This window comes from Furipterus horrens, unplaced genomic scaffold (assembly GCF_987537825.1).
Source record: "Furipterus horrens unplaced genomic scaffold, mFurHor1.1.pri manual_scaffold_11, whole genome shotgun sequence".
In the NCBI taxonomy this organism is placed as follows: Eukaryota; Metazoa; Chordata; class Mammalia; order Chiroptera; family Furipteridae; genus Furipterus; species Furipterus horrens.
In genome coordinates, this window is record NW_028327181.1 from 54,654,227 (window position 1) to 54,673,599 (window position 19,373).

At 52.5% G+C, this 19,373-nt stretch overlaps 3 protein-coding genes across 6 annotated transcripts; all 3 read right to left on the reverse strand.

Moving 5' to 3' along the window:
* Window positions 1-1,175: 1,175 nt before the first annotated feature.
* Window positions 1,176-9,708, reverse strand: CHRNB1 (cholinergic receptor nicotinic beta 1 subunit). 2 transcript variants are annotated; one of them, XM_090291379.1, is made up of 11 exons: window positions 9,586-9,708; window positions 9,364-9,503; window positions 8,765-8,809; window positions 8,154-8,263; window positions 7,944-8,052; window positions 7,449-7,596; window positions 6,918-7,127; window positions 4,984-5,060; window positions 4,287-4,468; window positions 3,886-4,033; window positions 1,176-3,569 (listed from the first exon to the last, which is right to left on the reverse strand). In XM_090291379.1, exons 1-11 carry the CDS (start codon window positions 9,644-9,646, stop codon window positions 3,429-3,431), a joined length of 1,371 nt encoding a protein of 456 aa, XP_090147505.1. In that variant the 5' UTR covers window positions 9,647-9,708; the 3' UTR covers window positions 1,176-3,428. The 2 variants fall into 2 exon arrangements, with proteins under 2 accessions (XP_090147505.1, XP_090147504.1); XM_090291378.1 differs by having other exon boundaries at window positions 4,984-5,207.
* A 127-nt stretch (window positions 9,709-9,835) lies between these two features.
* On the reverse strand, window positions 9,836-16,473 carry FGF11 (fibroblast growth factor 11). Of its 2 annotated transcripts, none has more exons than XM_090291381.1 (5): window positions 15,006-16,473; window positions 13,283-13,393; window positions 12,982-13,085; window positions 11,993-12,107; window positions 9,836-11,704 (listed from the first exon to the last, which is right to left on the reverse strand). In XM_090291381.1, the coding sequence occupies exons 1-5, from the start codon at window positions 15,196-15,198 to the stop codon at window positions 11,634-11,636; spliced, it is 594 nt and encodes a 197-aa protein (XP_090147507.1). In that variant the 5' UTR covers window positions 15,199-16,473; the 3' UTR covers window positions 9,836-11,633. The 2 variants fall into 2 exon arrangements, with proteins under 2 accessions (XP_090147507.1, XP_090147506.1); XM_090291380.1 differs by having other exon boundaries at window positions 11,993-12,191.
* Window positions 16,474-17,279: 806 nt separating this feature from the next.
* On the reverse strand, window positions 17,280-19,364 carry TMEM102 (transmembrane protein 102). Of its 2 annotated transcripts, none has more exons than XM_090291377.1 (3): window positions 19,256-19,364; window positions 18,705-19,053; window positions 17,280-18,442 (listed from the first exon to the last, which is right to left on the reverse strand). In XM_090291377.1, exons 2-3 carry the CDS (start codon window positions 18,916-18,918, stop codon window positions 17,298-17,300), a joined length of 1,359 nt encoding a protein of 452 aa, XP_090147503.1. In that variant the 5' UTR covers window positions 18,919-19,053; window positions 19,256-19,364; the 3' UTR covers window positions 17,280-17,297. The 2 variants fall into 2 exon arrangements, with proteins under 2 accessions (XP_090147503.1, XP_090147502.1); XM_090291376.1 differs by having other exon boundaries at window positions 17,280-18,613.
* Window positions 19,365-19,373: the final 9 nt, after the last annotated feature.

The window sequence follows — 19,373 nt, forward strand, 5'->3', positions numbered from 1 at the left end:
AGGGCAGCACCAATCTTGGCTCTATATTGATCCCCAAATCCAGTGAGCCCTAGATTCTTCCAAGGCAAAAGAGGTGAGTATATCACAGCTCTTTCTGCCTCTACATATGGCCTCTTCTGGGCTAAATCAGGTTTGGGGGCTAGGAGGGAGGAGCTCCATTTGGGATGGGGAAGGGAATCTACTTTCTCCCTGTTTTTTCCTGATGGTTTCTCCCAGACTAGACCAAATAGCCAGAAAAATAATGGGGGTTGGATGGGTGGGTAAGCCCAAGATTTGCACATGACCTCCCATCCTTACCTTTACTCCCATCTCCCCCAGTGTCATTTCCCTCACCAATCACTCCAGATGGTTTTGGGGAAACCATACTATTCCCTTGGTGGGCTTTGGGGTATCCCCACCAACTTTCCCTCCAAAATAGCACCTTATACCCCATCTTTGATTCAGTTCCCCACACCCAAAGATCCCAGCCTAGGATGGGGTTCAGGGACCTTAAGTAGTCCCTAATCCCTAATTTGCACTAGTTAACCCTGGTCAGGGTCCCTATGTTTCCTTCCAGTGGGGAGTTGAAGAAATGTTTGCTCCTAATTCTCTGGTAACTGGGCCTCCCAATCTGTGATTGGATGAACATTTCCCATCCCACCTTCCTCCCTTCCCCCCCAAAAATCCCAGCTCACAAGGGGAGAGCCAGTTTGGGGGAGCAAATTTGATAAATGGGAATTAGAGGAGTGCAGTTTAAAAAGGGAAGAGTTGCTGTCATCAAAATGGCAGCCTTTTCCCTAGCTACTGTTTTCTGGGGCCAAGATGGCTGCCCTCTCAACACACATTGAAAGGGCAAGATCATGGCTTTTAGAAGGGGAGGTGAACTTGGGGGAGAGGGACAGGAGCAGCGTCCTGCCTCCTCTTACCCTCCCAGACTGTACAAAAGAGTCGGTTTTGACAGGCTCCCTGAATGTCAGCCATGGAGGCGAGTCACTCCCTCACTGCTCCTCTGTCTCTTTGCACTTTTCCTGGTCTTGGCCACAGTCCGAGTGAAGAGTTTTCCTACTGAATGTACCTAGTTCCAATTTTTATGGGAGGAAAAAACAATTTTAAACAGGGAAAAATGCAAAAAAAAAAAATCACTAAAAATTCCCACAAATCTTGTTTCTGGCACTTTAGAAAAACTGCGAAAAAAGTACATAATAAAGGATACATACATATATATATCTACACACAAATTATATATATATACACACACAGCGGAACCACAAGAGAGGCTGCGGAAGGCCTTAGAGGCGGGGGGGCAGATGGAATGATACTCTCCTTATATCCTTAACCTGAACTCCTCTGAGGCAAAAAGGCATGGGAGATGGAAGGGGTGGAGGATAGACCAGGGAATTTGAATTTCAGGACAGGTCAAAGTTCTAAAACTATTTTGGGAGAACTGAGATTGTAGACATTTATTTTTTTGAAAATATGATTTAGGAAAATAAGTTTCCAGAATTTGGTGGTTCTGTGCAACAAATGAGATTGTGGTGAAATGGATATTAAAAGCTATGGGGAACTTGAATATTGTGAATTTCAGATGTTGGAAATATGGGGTTTTGCAATTTCACCTTGAAAATTATCAAGTCTTGTCAGTTTGTGCCCCCTTTCCCCATGTTCCCTGGGCAGAGTGGTAATGGTGGGAGGGAAGGCCGCTGGTTCTGTGCCACAGCACGCAAGATTTAGAATTCTACAGACTCTAGCTCTATATGTAGTAAGGACCCAGATTTAGAGAAACTGACCAATATTTATCTCCGCATTTGTGTGTGTGTCCAACTCTCTAGGCCAATAAACCAACAAGACAAATGAATTGTGCGCCACAGTGGGATGCCAGGTGCAAATTATTTGCGTGTCTGGTGGGTCTGGCTGGACAGGGACATGCTGACCTTGTCCCACAGGGATCCTGGGGAGTTGTAGCCCTATTCTCTGTCTTAGGACAACAACCTCCAGTAACTGAGTAGGTGTGAGGACTTGCTGACCCTAGGCACTTCATTGTAATTGCTGCAGCTCCTAGGCTCCAGCTGATTTTGGTCTGACCTCTAGGAAGAAACATTCAATCAGTTCAGTTCACACAGCCTGCTGGGCACAAGATCTTCATGTCCCAGAAAGGCCTTACCTTAAACCAGCTTCAAACTTCTCCAAATTGAAAGAAAACTAAGGCCAATATATATATATATATATATATGATGGCCATAAGAGAGGCAAACTTCCTTTTTCTACTCCTAGCCTCCCACTGGCTTCAACTCCTTGCAACCTCCTGCCCTCCCCTGTGTTTCATCTAGTGTTATGTACAGATGAGTAAGTAAAATGAGGGAAGCTTGTCAGGTGGATGGAGGCTTTGAAGAACTGACCAGAGTGGGCAGCCACTAATCAGCTCTGACAGGTTGTTGCCAACAGGGGAATCAGGCCTTGTGTTGCTGTAGTTTTTAAAATATTTTCAAGAGAAGCCAGAAATCCGAATTTCTCTGTGGAATACCCAACATTTAAAAGTAACAAATGAATTCAAATTTAAAATTATGCAAGCCAATGTCATGGGTCAAACAAAACACACAAGTTTACAACCTCTGATACATTTTGCATAATGCTTTTGTTCCATCTTCTCATAAGATCCTCAGAATAGGGGGCAGATGCTATTATTAGCTCCAAAACTGGAACGTGGGTATATTTAAAGTGCACTTTTTCCCTCTCATTACAAATACATCCTTTTAGAAATAACCCCCTTCTTTCTTTCAATCCTAAGGGTAATACTTATTTCAAAACATTGTAAATTATGCCCTGGCTGGTGTGGCTCAGTGGATTGAGCACTGGCATGCAAACAGAAAGGTCATAGGTTTGCTTCCTGGTCAGGGCACATGCCTGGGTTCTGGGCCAGGTTCCCAGTTGGGGGTATGCGAGAGGCAACCGATCCATGTTTCTCTCCCTCCCTTCCCCTCTCTCTGAAAATAAATTAAAAAACAAAGTTACAGAGAGGTATAAAAAAGGAAAAATGACCACTAGTCCTAACATGCAAATATAAGTGCTGATTTTTTTCCTTCCAGAAAAAATGTCCCTATTTATTCAACAAATGTTAAGCAGGATATGTGTTAGGTGCTGGGGACATTACAGTGAACAAGACACAGTCCCTGTCCTCCGTAAGGCTTACAGTCTAGTTCTTGTTCTTTGTTCCATTTTACTGGAAATTTGGGTGTTAGAAGCTGCTTTCAGAAGCCAAAGACTAAATCAGCTGATAGGGCGTTTCTGGTGGACCCCAGTATGCCCAGTCCCACTTGGGCTCTCTCCCTGTAAACAAAAGGAGATGACTAGATCCCTTGTGAAGGAGTTAATATGCAGAAAGGAATGGGGCTCCAGAGTGCTGCCCAACTATCAATTTAGCTGGCTAAGGACTTGGGTGTTGGCCCTAGGTCCTAAGGAAAGGGGTCGGCAGGGGGCAAGTGGTATGTGGCATCCAGGAAGATGATGAGGGTCCCGACACTGGTGAAGATGATGAAGGTCCACAGGAAGAGGCGGTCCACTACCATGGCCACAAATTGCCAGTCTTCCTTCAACTGAGGGTAGGCAGAGGAAACTGTTTTTGAGCTCCAGACCCTAGGGAAGGCTACCCCAGAGCCCAGGTCCCAGGCCCCGGGCTTACCACCGCTCTGAGACCAGAAGGCTCCGAAAAGGGTAGCCAAACTATGGGCGGTTGGTGAGGGTAAAGAACCAGTCGGAAAGCAGGGGGGCGGGATCAAATGAGGCAAACTTGCAATTAAAACAACAAAACAAAAACAACAAAAACAAACGAGTGCTAGGGGCGGAGCCTGAGTTTTCAGGTGGAGCCAAGGCTACCAAGGCTTTGCCCAGCTCCACCCTCACTGGACTTACTGCGTCGTGGTCCTCTTGTTCCTGCAGCTGTTGAGCGATGTAACTGATCGAGGAAACGACCTCCCGTAGCTCAGGGGGCAGGCCTACAGCCCGGTTTGGACCATTGATAAATCGCCGTAGATCCAGCGCAGACAGTTCAGGCTGGAACCTGGAAGAGGCGGGATCGTTTGGTCACGCCCGGGGTGCAAAGACACAGCCTGCCTGGGCTGTAGACCCCGCCCCAACACCCTGCCCCCTTTTCAAAACTTTTAAGGCTCTCCCGGCCAGCAGCCAAGTGGGCAGCAGAAGGGATACTACAACTCCCCTGATGCTCAACCACAGCATCTTTTGGGAGCGCCGGCCCTGTGCCTCTGCACAGTCTTCTGGGAACTGTAGTTCTCCCATTCCTGAGTAGGTACTACCTCTTGGATTTGGGGAAGAGAAAATCACACGGTGGCTTCCGAATGAAATATTCATCTGTTCCCCGACCCCAGCCACTTCCCAGAGAATCCCTGAGGGCTGCAGGAGGTGGCTCTGGCATCTGGTCTCTCTCAGGTTTAGGCCTCTTAAGACCCAGGTACAGAGGGAGTTTGTGGATGAAGATCTGCAGAGTAGAAAAAGAGGCATGTTGGAGGGGGCTCTGTTTTTAGACCAGAAGGGAAGTAGCTGGCCACCCTCACGCCACATGCCCATTGCTGAGCATGCGTGCATATGTCCCACGGAGCTACACAGACAAGGAAATGCAACCACATAGCCTTCAGAGCTCTTAAGTGGGCTGGGAGTCATCCTGACTGGAAAGGAAAGTTTTGAAGGATTCCACCCTGATCATACCTAACCCTCGTACCTAACCCTGAGAATATTTCCCTGGGATTGGGATGGGCAATGCTGATGAAGAGAGTGTGGGATCTATGAAATGGTAATGATGGGAGGATAAATTTAATTGTGCAGTGTTTCAACAGCCAACGGGACTTGGTGCTTCAACACTCCACAAAAAGTTGTTCTCCCTCAGGTCTGTGAAAGAAAGGTTGAAGTGGTAGGAGGGAGAGAGGAGTCATACCTGGACAAAAAGCCGAGCACTAAGATTAAGAGTCAATAGCAACTCAAGGAGATTTTTCTTACCTGACGGACCCAAAGGGGCATTTGGTGGGTGTGAGGTGAGCGATGGTGCAGGTTGAGAACAACGACACTGAGGATGACTGAGAAGGTGACGAGGATCATGGTAAACATGAGATACTTGATAATGATGGGTACAGATAGAGAGGTCTCAGGCACTTTGTCTGCCAACAGCAGCAGGAACACAGTAAGAGTCAGTAGGGCAAAGATTGAGAGCCCCATTTTCTCTCCTTGGGAGGGCAGAAGGGAAGGCAGAAGGATTAGGTTTTGTCAGAAGATAATTCCCACAGCACAACTGATGACCATGGATCCAGCCCACTCAAGGACAGGCTTTTGGAAGGGCCAAGTGCCTGCAAATGACTCCTACATTTATACCTCCAACCTGGACTTACTCCCTTAAATTCCAGACTTATATTCACCTGCCAACTTAACCTCTCCACTTGGATGTCCAATAGAAATCTCAAACTTAATATGCCTAAAACCTAATTCCTTCAACACCAACTCCTTCCATAGTCTTCCCCATTTCATAAATAACAACTTCATCTTTCCTGTGGGCACAGGCCAAAACCCTTTGAGTCATTCTCAGCTCTCTTGCTCATGTAATATCCAGTTCATAGCAAACCCTATAATGGCTCTGCCTTCAAAATATATCCTGAAATTGATGGCTGATCACACCTACCCCTACTACCGTGGTATAAACCACCATTACCTCAGGTCTGAGTTATTATAAAGGCCTCTTCTTTGCCCTTATCCACCTCTGTTCTCAACAGAGCAACCAGATTGATTCTGTTAAAATGTAAATCAGATCCTATCACTAAAAGTGAAACAAAATATATAAGGATATGTATGCTGAGTGGCAGTTATTCCTGTGGCATACAACAGACTCTGCAAACTTTATGGAAGATACTGAAATAAATAACTTTTATGGTCTGCTCTACTTTAGTCCTATAATATTGGGTTCCAAGGTTTGCCTTGCTCTAGGAGGAAGTAAGCGTTACATTTGGAATTATGTCCTAGAGCTGCATCACTCCCCTTCCCTAGGTAGAAAGAGGACTTGATTTCAAAGAGAAGGAAAACATGTTTTGAATACCAGAGTTAAGGATATCAGTCTCTGAATCAGACTGGCACTAACCAGGGTTGGAAAACAACACTGCCTCTTTCTGACTGTGTAATGTCAGGCAAATGACATAAACTGTCTCAGCCTCTTTATCTTGCTCTGTATAATGGAAAATAAATCAGTACTTAACTTGCAGCGTTGCTGTAAAGGTTAGAATTGAGTTAATCTGTGTAACATGTTAATTGTATTACCTTACACCAAGTGCTCAAAAGTAGCAAAGACAATACTGCCCTTACATAGAATTTACTGCATACCAGGCATAATTCTATGAGTTGATCCTCAAAATAATCCTGTTCAGTAGGAACAATAATTGTCCTCATGTCCAGATTAGGAAACTGAGACACATAGAGATTAAGGAATTTGCCCAAGGTTACTCTTACTACATTACATTGTAACCTAGAGAAATATTGGTTATTATTTCCAAGGGAAGTGAAAGGTTAAAAGACTGGTAGTTGTCTAAAAAGTTGGGGAAAGAGGATGCCAGGAATGAGGATAGGGAAAGGGAGTGTTGTCTAAACCCAGGAGTTTGTTATTCAAAGGAGTGAAGGTTTCAAGAATGAGATACTAGGATTCTGAAGGAAAGAGTTCAGATAGTACTGGGTGAAAAGAAGTGGGCACCAGAGGAGAGGTAGAGACTGAGGTTGGAGGGAAAATCGGGATCCAGATGAAAAGTCTCTGGTTAAAGAGAAAACCTGAGTGAGATTGGTGAAGCATCACCCATGATGGCTTGACTTGGCAGGAAAACCTTGCCTGGATGAAGGGTGGAGAGAAAGAAGCTGAGATATTGGTAAGAAGAAGGCCTGGGGCCTCCCCCGCCCCTTACCTGCATCTGGTGGCAGGTAGAAGACAAAGATGGCCAAGAGAGTGATGAGTATGCATGGAGCAATGACATTGACCAGATAGAAGAGAGGCTTCCGGCGAATGATGAGGTAGAAGGTGACTTCTTCACGCTGTCCTCCTCCTCCTCTCCTAGGATCCACCGGAGGCTGGATTAGTCGAGAAGGCTTGTGAATAATCTCCCATTGGCCATTCTCTTGAGGGAAGGGGAAAACAGAAGAAGGGTACACAGGTGTGGGACCTGGTCCTTGTTGGTGCTGCATATGGCTTGCTCAGTCACATTCTAGAGCAGAGGAGGCTGATGTGTTAAGGGGCTAGCTGTGGACATTAGGCTGGACAGCCCATCTCTAATAAACTTAAGTAAGTCTCAATTTCCACATTCGCCAAATGTAGATAGTCGTACCTATCTTGCTGACCCCACAGGGTTGTACTGGGCATCATTGATGGAGTATATTTATCAGCTTTTTAGAAACTGAAAGTCATAAAACCCATGGATGTGGGAGCTATGTCCACTCACCAATGAAGGTCCCTTCATGAATGTGCACTTCCTGCCGCTCCTGTCCATGTGGACCCAAGCCAGTGTGCAGGCTGACCTCTGAGCTGTCATAGCTATAGGAACTGAACACCATGGTGCAGTTCTGCCAGTCAAAGGGAAAGTAGGTGACCTGGATGGAAGGAGGAGTCACTAGAGCTGACAGACAACTTGTCAGGGATGAGGGAGTTAGGGAGGTCACAGGGCAGATAGAGGATATGGGGCACCAGGGAGACCGGGGCCACCAGGAGAGGTCACACAGACGGGGTCACAAAGGAATTTGGAGGTTATTAGGGGAAGCCATGGGCAACGGAGGGGAGTTACTGAAGTTACTGAGGAAGACTGGAAGTCAATGAAAGTAAGCAGAAAAGATGAAACAATGGAAAATAAGGAGGGCAAGAGAGATGAGTGAGGGTCATGGGAGATAATGGAGGAAGGTTTCTAAGAGCGCCTTGAGTTTCCCAGATGGAGCCCAGAGACCTGGATGCTGCAGCTGCTGCGATAGAGGCCCGGGGGCTGCCAGCGTACGGAGCCGTCGGAGGCTACCACAACGTTGATGTCCAATGCGACGCCAAAATTTCCGTCGTTGCTGCGAGGAAGGAAACTTCTCATGTGGGATCAGGCCCCGCCCCCATGATGCCCCGCCCTTCCAGAGGCCTCGCCCACCCCGCCGTCTTGGAAAGATCCTACTTGTTCAGTAGCACCACATCTGGTAGCCAAACTGATTGAGCCTGGATGCGGAGAAAATCGATGTCTTCGTACTCCGCGGGGTCCCAGCTCAGCCTGTAGTCAGTCCACTCCTAGGAAAGCAGAGGCTAAGAAGAACTGTTAGGGACTGGAGGCTGGGAGGAAACTTGTAATATCCGAAGGAAACGGGCGGTGAGTTCAAGGGTGGGGAGCCGCGCAGGCATGGGCTTCTGATTCTGGAGGTCGGGGGTTCTGGTTCCGGCTCCACCTGCTAATGTCCCCTTCCCTCGCAACGGGCCCCAATTTTTAGTCTATAACAAGGAGGACGTTGCACTAGCCATCCTCTAAAACAGTGGTTTTCAAACTGCAGTTCGACTCTTTAGTGGCCCAAGAATCAAATTAGTGGCCCCACACTAGTGTTTAAAAAAATTAGAATGAAACAAATGCATGAAGTGCAACTCTCGTAGTAAAGGTATGTTTCCTGAAGCTTCTGTTTCAGTTATAAACGTATTTTTTTAGTTCGTGATGCAAGAAGTATTTTTGACTGGACCGGACATTCGAGGAAATTGTAAAGGCAGCGAGACGCCCTCTCCCACCCCGTGGGGTCTCCGTACCAGATCTAAGTACACCTTTGTGCTCATCTCCTCATCCTTCTCGTTCTAGAAGGGAAAAGTTTAAAAGGTTAAGGTTATATAAGTGGACAGAATTAAGAGGGTACGGCGGGTCAAGCTCTCCCTGGAAACTCCCTGCTTTTTCTGAGTCCCACCCTCTTCGGCCCAAGCCCCGCCTCTCCCTCCGAAACTTCCTGCGGTCTACGGTGTCAGCCAATTCCTCTATAAGTCCCGCCCCAGGCGGGCTCCAGCCACAGCTCAGAATTCACCCAACCCTGAATCTCCCCACGTTGCTATTGATTGACGCTGTCCGGCACCAAGCTCCGCCCCAGCCTGTGACCGCGCCTCAAGGCCCGCCTTCCAGTCAGTCCATCAGCCCCAGATCCACTTCAAGATCCGTCTACAGGCAAGTTCTTCACCGTACTCGGCTCTACCCTTGGCCTGCCCAGCAGCCACGCCGATTTTGACCCAGGGTCTGCTAACGACCAGTCCATCTCTCAGCCTCGACTCGCCCCAGCCGTCCCTCTGTACTGCCCCATCCAAAGCCACGCCCCCCAACCTGCCGGGGAGCCCTGACCTCAACCGTCCGCGTGCGCCCTCACCAGGCTGATGAGTTGCGCCAGTGTGAGGCCAACGCTGACCCTGACGCGGTCTCCCACCTCCCGCGCCGGCCGCACCGAGCTATCATAGCCCGAGAAAAGTTTCTCGCGGAGCCGACCTTCTGCCTCCGAGCCGCGGGCACCTGGAGAAGAGTACTAAATGAAGTCATGGTGCTCGGCCACGACCTCTGACCCTGTCACTGCCTTTTTGAGGCCCAGACTTACCTGGGACGAGCGACGTCCCCAGCGCCCCCAACAACAGCAGCAGCGGCGCCCCTGGGGTCATAGCCCAGCCGTGTTCAGTGAGTTTGCTCAGTGAACCGCCCGGACAGCCAGTGCAGGGGAAGTGACGAGGCACCCAAGAATGTGCACCTGTTGTTGGGGGGCAGCCGCCAGCCCACCCGCCCCGCCCCTGGAACTTGGTCCCGCCCCGAACAACTGCCAATGCCCGCCACCCACAGATGATAGACATCAGTTGTATAAATCTTCTTTAATTGAGAATGCATGGAGTGGAAACCCGGTCCCCTGGGAGCAGAGCCAGGGGATGAGTGGAGCCTGGGGGCGGGGGGGGGGGGTCTGTGTGGGTTAGGAAAGTATTAACTCCACTTGCAACAAGTTGGAAGTAGAAAGAGCAGGAGGAAAAGTGACCTGCCTCCTGCGTCTTAGACCCTCCCTTTGGGGCCTCCTCAGTCTACCATGCTCAGGTCTGAGGCTACTCAGTCTACCTCCTAGTTCACTAATGGGTTCCTGATCTTTTTAAAGCCTACCCTTTGCTCTCCACGTTTTTCAGAAAAATCTAGTCAGGCCCCTTTTGGGTACCTAAAACACAGCTGAGATTATAAACTGTAAAGTAAAGCAAGTTCTCTTCAGTTAGAAGCTCTGGGGGGTATATGAGGTCTAGAATCCAAGGGGCCCTCACCCTCCTTGGCCTAACCTAGGGGAGAGTGGTGAGACTTATTGCTGAATTGGGGTCTCCTCACTGGGGGAGTCAAGGCTATGACATATTTATCCTTTTTATGTTAGACCCATTACCCTAAAGACCTCAGCTTTAAAGGGGATCTGAAAGGAATTCCTGCTGAGGTAGCTAAGTGTTCATGTCCCCCCAACCCAGGTACAGGTCCAATTATGTCATGGTTTTGGCCCCTCCCCCATCCTAGCTTCCCCACTATGAGCCAAGGATTCCTTCTAAAACTCCTCTGTCCTTCTTCAGAATTTATTTCCCTGGACCCCAGCTGAGTTGCAGGAGCTAGAAACTGCATGTAAAAAATAAGGTTAGCATTCTATAGGGAGGATAAAATTTTTAGAAAATTATCCAGGAAAAACAATACATAGTTCTTAATCCATCCAAGACTTAGTTCTTTATGAATCATAGCTGAGTCCTTTCCAGAGCTCATCCTTAATAGGTATCACTAGAGAAGGTGGAAGGATGGGTCTAGAACTTACTCTAGAGCAATAATATGGCTATCTAGGCTCCAGTACCATCGTGGAGGGAAGGGTGAAGAATCACAGTTTATATCCTAGAGCTGAGATTCAGAAGGAAATATGGCTCCATATGTGTCTAGGACACCATGCTCCAGAATCGGGTGTCTCTGGGATAAAAAAGTTAAACCTGTGTGATCTGAGACTGGCCTCAGTTCAGGCCAAAGCCAAGAGCTGAACGGGGCTCAAATCCAGCCTCTCTCTGCTTGGAAACCAGGGGTCTATCTGGGTCAAAAAAGCCTGATGGATCCAGAACAGAGCCTGGCAGCATGCCTGCATTCCAGCACAGAGCCTTAATGCAGAAATGGCCCTGGCTGGGGTGCATGGTGTTCCAGAACCTGTCCAGAACAAGGCAGAAGGTGGAGTAGGGAAAGAAAACTAATCCTGAGCTCCAGTAGATGTATAAATCTATGGCTCGGTGGCAATGAAAAGGGCTCCAGGAACTGGCTGAGCCTGGGGTGGGGAGTATTTGTGTCCTGGTTCTGTCAGTTTGGAAACCCTCAGTGCCATCTCTGGAAAAGACCTTGGGGGTATGTACGTGTGGAAGAAAAGAATTGATCAGCCAGGACCATTTTCAAACATTCACCTCTATGACCCCCTCCTGGGTCCAAGAATCTAAGGGTTTCAGCAGTTCCTAGGCTCCCTCGGGGTAGAGCACCTGGTGGGACCTGGCTGCTCAGGGCATGAGTATGGCAGCTGGGGTGAGAACAGGGCCAGGAGCAGGGCTGGGAGACAGGCTGAGACGGTGGCCAGATCAGTGCAAGTGCAGGAGCCTCCGGTCCAAGGTCTACATTTCAGGGGGCAGGGGGACTGGAAGGGGAGGTTTCAGGAACACTGTGGAGAGAAGGCTCCCGGTACATGGCCACTGTGGAGGGGAGAGAGAGGAGCAGGAAGGAGAGTTAGGCACACAGAGACCTAGGCAGAATCAGAGCTCTGAAAGGGCTCCCCTTCCCTACATTCATCCTCTGGGAACCCCAACCCATAGGAGGAGAACTCCCCAAACGCCCAAAGGCCAAAGTCTTCCTGGCTTGACCTGTCATAACAGGTGTCCTCTTAACACTTGTAGCCCCTAAGCTGCTGTGTGTCACTTAAATGTCTGTGTCAAGGTCAATACCCTCCCATGTGGCCCACATTTTCTTCAGTCCATACTCACCCTCCAGGAGCTTGGGCACAAAGTGAGCAGCTGCCTTGGTCTTCTTGACTCTATTTCCCTTCATGACTCGGCCCTCCTTGTCCAAGCCTAGGTACCAAGCCCGGCCAGAACGGCGCTGACGGTAGAGAGCAGAGGCGTACAGGACATAGTAATTCTCAAAGACACACTCCTTAAAGCGACACTCAGCTGTGAAATGTTGCTGAGGAGACAAAGACCCAGGAAGGCACACACAAAGAGACAAATAGACACATCACTGGACAGAAGGGAGCCCTGAGAAGAACAAGCCAGGACATAATCCATACATTTTTAGGCTGGGAGGCCAATTTCTGAGTCTATGCAGGAAATGGGAAAAAGGGAGGACAAGAAACAGTCTGGTAGGTCCCTGAGGGTTAGGAACTAGACTTTGTGGGGCTTGGAATAAGAAGATATCTTTTCGCCCTGACTGGTGTGGCTGAGTGGGTTGGGCATTGTACTGCGGATTGAAAGGTTGCTGGTTCGATTCCCGGTCAGAGCACAAGACTGGGTTGCAGGTCAGGTTCCCAGTTGGGAGCATTCGAGATGCAACCAATTGACGTTTCTCTGCCTCTCTTTCTCCCTCCCTTCCCCTCTCTCTAAAATTAAATAAATAAAATATTTTTTTAAAAAGAAGAAGATACCTTCTCTTGACTGTATTCCCAACCTCTCACCATCCCCTCTCCTGAATGACTCTGGGGAAGTGAGTAATAATGAAGTCTGGAGGAGGCAAGATGGGAAATAGGAGCCCTAAAAGAGAAAGAGTTGGATATTCAAAAAACCTGGGGGCATCTGGAGGGCTGTGTGAGAGTAGGATTAGAGGGACCCCAGAGGAGGTGCTCTGGAGTGGGCAGTGATGACAGGACATCAGCAAGAGCTGGAGTGAGAGGGAGCCCTGAACTGTAAAATATCTGTAGTTGAAAAAGTTGCAGTTGGAGAGTCTCCAAACCCCAAGCCACTCAGCCTCATTTTCTCACCGAGCTGTAGAGCAGCCCCTCGGCATTCATGGCCATGTAGTGACCCAGCTTGGCACTCTGGATGGTGACCACACGGAGTCCCACAGGGATCAGATTGAAGTGGGCTGGGGATGGAGAGAGGGGACATCAGTACCTCAGGCCTTGAACCCCCATCTGCGCTCCCCCATCCCAGCTTCACTTCTTCCCTTGGAAGTCACAGAGGCAGACCGAAAACAACAGAACCTAAAGCAGGAATAAGATTGTCCTAGGCTCCTAGCCCCACCATCCCCCTTCCGACCCAGGGGTCAGCTTTCCTGCTCACTGAAAGAGCTGGTGTCCTCTGGCGTGCCCTGAATGCTCCCGTCGGGATTTGCCTGGAGGTAGAATCCCTGGCGGCAGAAGAGTTTGGTGACGATGCCTTTGAGTTGAGGCTCTAGAGAGACAGACATTTGAAAATGACATCTCTGTTCCCAGAAACATTCCTACACTTGGTGGGATCAGAGGAAAGAAAGGAGAGTGGAGGGAAGGAATAGGGTTCTATGGCCCAAACTTTCTCACCCTCCAAGAAAGCTCTCTCCCATCTCTCGATTCCTGAGGACGCTGAGTTGTAGGTCCCTTCTGCTTCTTCTAACCACCAGCTTTCAGTTTAATTTATTGAAATTTATTTAAATAGTTTAATTTTACTCTACAGCTTAACCAGAAAGGCAGGGGGCGGGGCAGAGAGGAAGGGAAGAGATCCATCAAAAGGCAGAGGGAGACCGGCAGGGCTGCTGAAGGGGCGTTGTGTTTGTGAATGTGGGGGGCAGCAAGGTGACCACCGGATAGGGCACCCCGCCAAAGTGGGGGTGGGACTGGGCCTGACGCTGACTCAGCACCTGCTGCTGCAGCTGTCGCTCGCTTGGCGCGGGCCTCGCCTTGGCACAGCGCCGGCCAGTCTGACACTGACCCATCTGTCTGTATCTGTCAGTCCGCTGGCTCGGGGGGCCCAGGCCTCCCTGAGGCTCAGCCTTTCCCCTTCAGCCAGGTAACCCGCTCAGGGTGGGGGACATTCAGTACGAAACCAAGGAAAGGGGAGGGGCGGAGGAGGTGGGGAGGCAGGCTGAGTCACGTGGGGGCCGGGTCTCACTACTCAAAGGGTGGGCTGCGGACCGTACCACTGTGGCGGATCGGCGGCGGCGACGTGGGGGAGGGCTCGAGGGGGCTAACCTAGGGCAGCTGGGAGCAGGCAGAAGCGGGGCCAGAGGGACTCCCTGGCTGTGGCACCTGGACGGGGATCACACACTAACCCTCAAAACTCTCCTTGCTGGTCGCTTGCTCTCAGCCGACTTCCGTGTACCCCCTTGTAGGTGGTACGACCCCCAGGCTTGGCTCTGGTTTTCTACCAGCCTCGTACTATGAGTTGCTCGCGGCAGAGGGTCCCCTGAGCTCGTGGGACCCGATTTCGGAGTAGCGTGGAGGGTATTGGGGGGTACCCAGCTCCTCTCTTGAAGCTCAGGTCACGGGAGGAGGGCGCACAAGAGGGGCGAGCTGGCGAGGTAGCTGCAAGGACACCCAGGGGAGAGCTGGGGAGATTGGCAATAAGCCAGGCAAGCTCGGCTGGGAGGAACCAAGCCAAGGCGTGGAGGAGCGGGAGAACCGGGGGGAGGGGGCGGGGCTGCCGGAACCACAGAAACCCTCGGGGTGACCCAGGCGTCCGGAACCCCCAGGACCCTGGGCTCTGGATGGAAAGAATCGCGAGAGACAGCACGTAGGCAAAGGGCGGTGGGGATGGGGATTCTGGGGTGGGGTGTTGAGAGCAGGAGCTGCGGGGCTTGGGGCGCCAGAATTAACCCCTCAAACCTTCCCTTGCCCTCGAAAGCAAGGAGACTAGGGGTTATGGGCAAAAGAGAAGGGAAACTGAGGCACAGACTGGCAGAGACTTTGTTGCCCACCCCTTTTCACTTCCCGGGAGCCTCCCTCAGTCGGGCCCCATTCTTCAGAGCCCCTCATCTCAACCTCCCAGGCAGAGAGACCCCAGTTGCGGAGACCCCGCGTCAGCCACTCACCCGGGCCGCGGTCCGGCCGTCCGGGCCGCCCCCCGCACAGTCGCACCTTGGACAGCAGGATGAGGAGCTGCTTCTGGCAAAGGGACTTGGTGCCGCGGGGACACACGCGCCGCTGCGCCGACACGGGCCGGCTGCCCCCGGGCTCGCGGACCTCCCGCTTCTGCCGGATCAGGCTACTGGCCAGCGCCGCCATGGCGCCCCAGGAGGAGACACCCCCAAACCAGCAGGCACTGGGAGCGTGCTGGACTCCCCCAGAGAAGCCCGCTCACCACCACGGCATGCTCTTGACGCTCTTCCCCGACTCACCGCCCCACCCACAGGACCTTAGGATAAGCCTCAGCGTCCCCTCTCCAACCCGCAGCTCCCACCCCTGAGCCCCGGCGCTAGCTACACTGAAACCAACAACCTATGTACCTCTCAGTTAACCCCACCCTCAACTTTTGGCCTCTACTGAAAACTACCCCTCCCCTGCTCTTCAATATCCCTGTCCCCACTCCCCCTATCCCAAAGTCAAAACCCTTAAAATTTCTGGTATGTGGTTTTAATATTCCCAGGCATCTTTTCACCCTATTTCTGGGGCCTCTGTACTCCTGTCCACTCTTGTAATCTAAAGAGTGGGTCCTTAGCTTTGAGGGTATTAGCTCACCTCACCCCTACTGGAGCACTGCCAATGTCAGGGAAGAGCCCCACCTGGTATCTTTGCCACCCTCTAAGTGAAGAGGATCTCCCACTTTTTTCACTGAAATCCCCCAAAACTGTGTCTCAGAATATCCAGGCTGTCCCTGCTCGGTGAGAACGGATTCCCAGACTCTGTCTCTACAATAGCTCTTTTTCACCAAGTCACCCTCATTTCCAGTGGCACAGGGTTCCAGCTGCTGAGCCCCTTTCCTCACCTTGTTACCCTCCACTCTTTGAAGTCACCTCCAAATCCACCCTTCCGGGCAGATACACCAGGTGGAAGGATGGGGAGGAACCCTTGGTGGACGTCGTCTGGAGGACCCTCTGTCACCCCGGAATAAGGAGCACCCGTGTTTTGTTTTGTTTTCCTGGCTGCCCCTTAATTTCCTTGGGGACAGCTGGTGCTGTTTAGATCCTACGCCCTCTGCTCCAACCAGCCCCCCAGGAGAGGAGTGCGCCCATTTCGCCAGTTCCCAAAGGTGAACAGGCCCCCTGGAAATCAGTGCATCAGAGCTTCCTGCGACTGGGTTTCTTCCTCCTCCCTGGGACTGCCTACAGCAACCCCTTTTCCCCGACGCCCCTCAACCTGTCCTTTTGGTGATCCCGCGACGGGCGCTGGCCCCGGTTCCAGGCTCCTCCCTCCCTGTCCCCCGCCAGCGGAGCTTCCCTCCTCGCCTGGCTAGGCGCCTGGGCCCCCAAAAGAGTGAGGGTATCTCTGCAGAGCGCCCTGGTCCGGTAAAGTCAGAGCACTGGGCCTGGCGGCTGGACCAAGTGCGGCGGCGGCGGCGGCGGCGGCAGCAGCGCCAGTGCGAAGCTGAGGCGGCGGCGGTGGCGGCGGCGGCAACCGCAGCTCCCCCTTCTCCCAGAGCCGGCCGAGGGGGCGGGGCAGGGGGCGGAGACGCCGGGAAAGCGGGGAGGAAGCTGGGCGGGCGGAACCCCGGGGTTCCTTGGAGGCAGGGCGTGGGGACCGTCTCCGACACAGGCGGAGCCGAGGCCAGGCCGCAGGTCTCGCGGTTCAGAGGAGGAGGGACAGGGAGGTGTCTCCACTGAATGGAACCTGAATGGGTGGGGAGGTTGAGCTTCATATAAATGGTACGGAGGACACCCCGAGACTGGAGAAAGAGACCCTACTGCCCAGGATGGGAGGACAGCTGAATGAGGAAAGTAGGGGTAATAACTGAAGAGATTGGGGAGGAGGTTAAAATCTAGCCTGGGGTGACATGCGACCTCCTTAATAAGTGTGCTTTTGTGTGAGACAAATTGGTCTCTCTGGTCTCCATACCTGCTTTCCACGTTTTGTCAGCAAATATACCCCCCCCCCCGTCCTTATTGACTCCTGAGAGAAAAGACCACAAGAACTGGGGGAAGATGATTGCCAGAGGCTGTAACAGGGCACAAGGGATGCTGGCCACAGAAAAGCCAGGACGGGACGACCTGTACCAAGGACGGGGCAGGAGACAAGTGTAAGGTTGGGGAGGAACCTACGAGGACATCTTCTAGAAGGGGATCTTTGGGCTCCAGGGTACTAAGTTTGTCTCCCAAGTGAGGGGCAATTAGTCCCCTCCACATCCCGCTCGCTAACAGAAGCACCTTCCATACCGGTAGAAGTAGTCTTTAATGGGCCCCGCCTCCCACGCCAGCCAAGCCGCCCCCCTTGCGCGCAGCCTTGGCCTCTTCCACCGTGGCGGACAGGGCCCGGGCAGGGTCCCCGCGAAGCCGGGCTAACGCCGCGAGCAGCGTAGCGGCACCGTCCCCTGCCCAGAGCTTTCGGCCGCTCAGAAAATAGTGGGGCAGCATCCCAGCCTCGAGCACACGGGCCAGCTCATCCAGCAGCCCCAGGAAGCAGGCACCTGCGTTCTCGGGCCGAGCCAAATAGAGTGCGGGCAGTCGCTCGCAAGCCCAGTAGAGCAACGTCCGCAGAAGGTAGGGCGCCGCGGCCCGGGTCCCGGCCACCAGCGGGCGCAGCAACGCCTGGGCAGCCGCGTGCGCTTGCAGCAGTGGGGCGGGTATGAGCGCCTTGAGCGCCAGCTCCTGGCGGGCGAAGCATAGCTGCCAGCCGGAAGCGCCCGGCCTTTCTATGTCGCCGCCAGGCACTAGGTAGAAGGAGGACGACTCGGAGGCCAGAGGGCCAGCCCACGAATGGCTCCGAGCCCCCTCGGGCCACCCGGCTGCGGACACCACGGGGATCAGGTCGAAAAGCAGGAGGCGGCGTGGGGGCCCCGGCGTAGCCAGGAGGATGGTTGTGAACCCCGCGTGGCGAGCTGCGTGGACCAAGAGCGGGGCACCTGGGACCGGGATCAGGCACTCGGCGACCTCAGCCAGCATAGCAAAGAACCACACAGCCACCTTGGCAGGGCACAATGTAGGCCACGCCTCGGGAGCCTCCGACGGCCGTGGGACTGATCGATCCGTCGCTGCTTTGGTGACGTCACCATCCAGCGGTGCGGGAAAGCCAAGATCGCTTACGTTTTGCCGAGGCGATTCAGGCTCCGAGCCGTTACTAGGTGACTTTTCCAAAGATACGTGTAGCTCAAGCTCAGTGACGTAACCGTAACCGTGAGGTTGGTCCACGGAGTTTTGCTGGTCCTTGGGACCTTCTTCGCTTTCAGTTTGGTGGGTCGAATCTCGTCCTCCCGGGACTGGGGGTCCTAGGCAATCCTGCCACGCCTGTCGGACTGAGGTTCCGTGGATCAGTTCTGGCAGGCAGAGCCAGGCGTAACAGGACTCTGCGTCCAGCTGCAGCTCCTGCCCAGTGCCATCTAGAGAAAACACGGGCACCAGGAGTGTGAAGCCGGCGTCGTAGTGAGGTCCCCGAGCGTAGGGACCCAGGGGTGAAGGCCCCAGATCCACGGAGCCCTCGCGAATCCCGCCACGAAGCAGCAAGAGCTCTGCTTGGGGGGGAAAGCGGGGGTCCCGGCGGTGAACTAGACCTAAGGGAAGAGAAGGGATCGTGAGAGCGTGACACGATGCCCGGGCGGGGCAGAGAGCTGGGAGTTTCTGAAGGCAGGGAGGGTTACTTACCAAGTAAAGAGAAAACAAAGTCTTTGGCTTGGAGGAGGTCTCGTCCTGTCTTGGGCCCGTCACTCCAGCTCTCCTGCACACCCAGCTCCTGGATAAGCTGGGTTAGTTCCTGCAGCTGTGCTCCAGAGCAGAAGTCGACGTCCGTGAGCGGGCGGGCTGGGGCTGGGGGCGGCGGGCCCCACCAGGGGGCACCCCCCCATACCGCGGAAGCCATGGGGATCTATGGTTTTGGACTAGGGAAAACACGGACGAGAGGAAGCCTAAACCGGCCGTTCCCTTGCTGCTGAAAAGTAGCCTCCGTTCTCTCTTCCCAAAGCCAAGAGTGTCCCTGACAAGTACGCCAAAGGGTCTGCAGATAAAAGGACTGTAAGTTTAGTCTTGAAAACGTACAAATAAATACCTCCTCTGTCCTTGCCCTCGCCCTTTCTCATATTTTGGTCCCCGCCCCCATGGACCGGTTCACCTGACTCAGCAGGTGAAGAGTAGCTGTTGGGCCCCGCCTACGGAATACAGTAGCCAGTCTCCGCCGTCCCTGGTCTACCTTCCCTTACCTCTTTTTTGGAAAAGGCTTACGATCTAACTTCAAGAGCTGGGAAGAGAATGGATAGAACCATATAACAGGTAACTTCTTCCTGCTGCCTGCAAGGCCACGCCCTTACGTTACAGCCA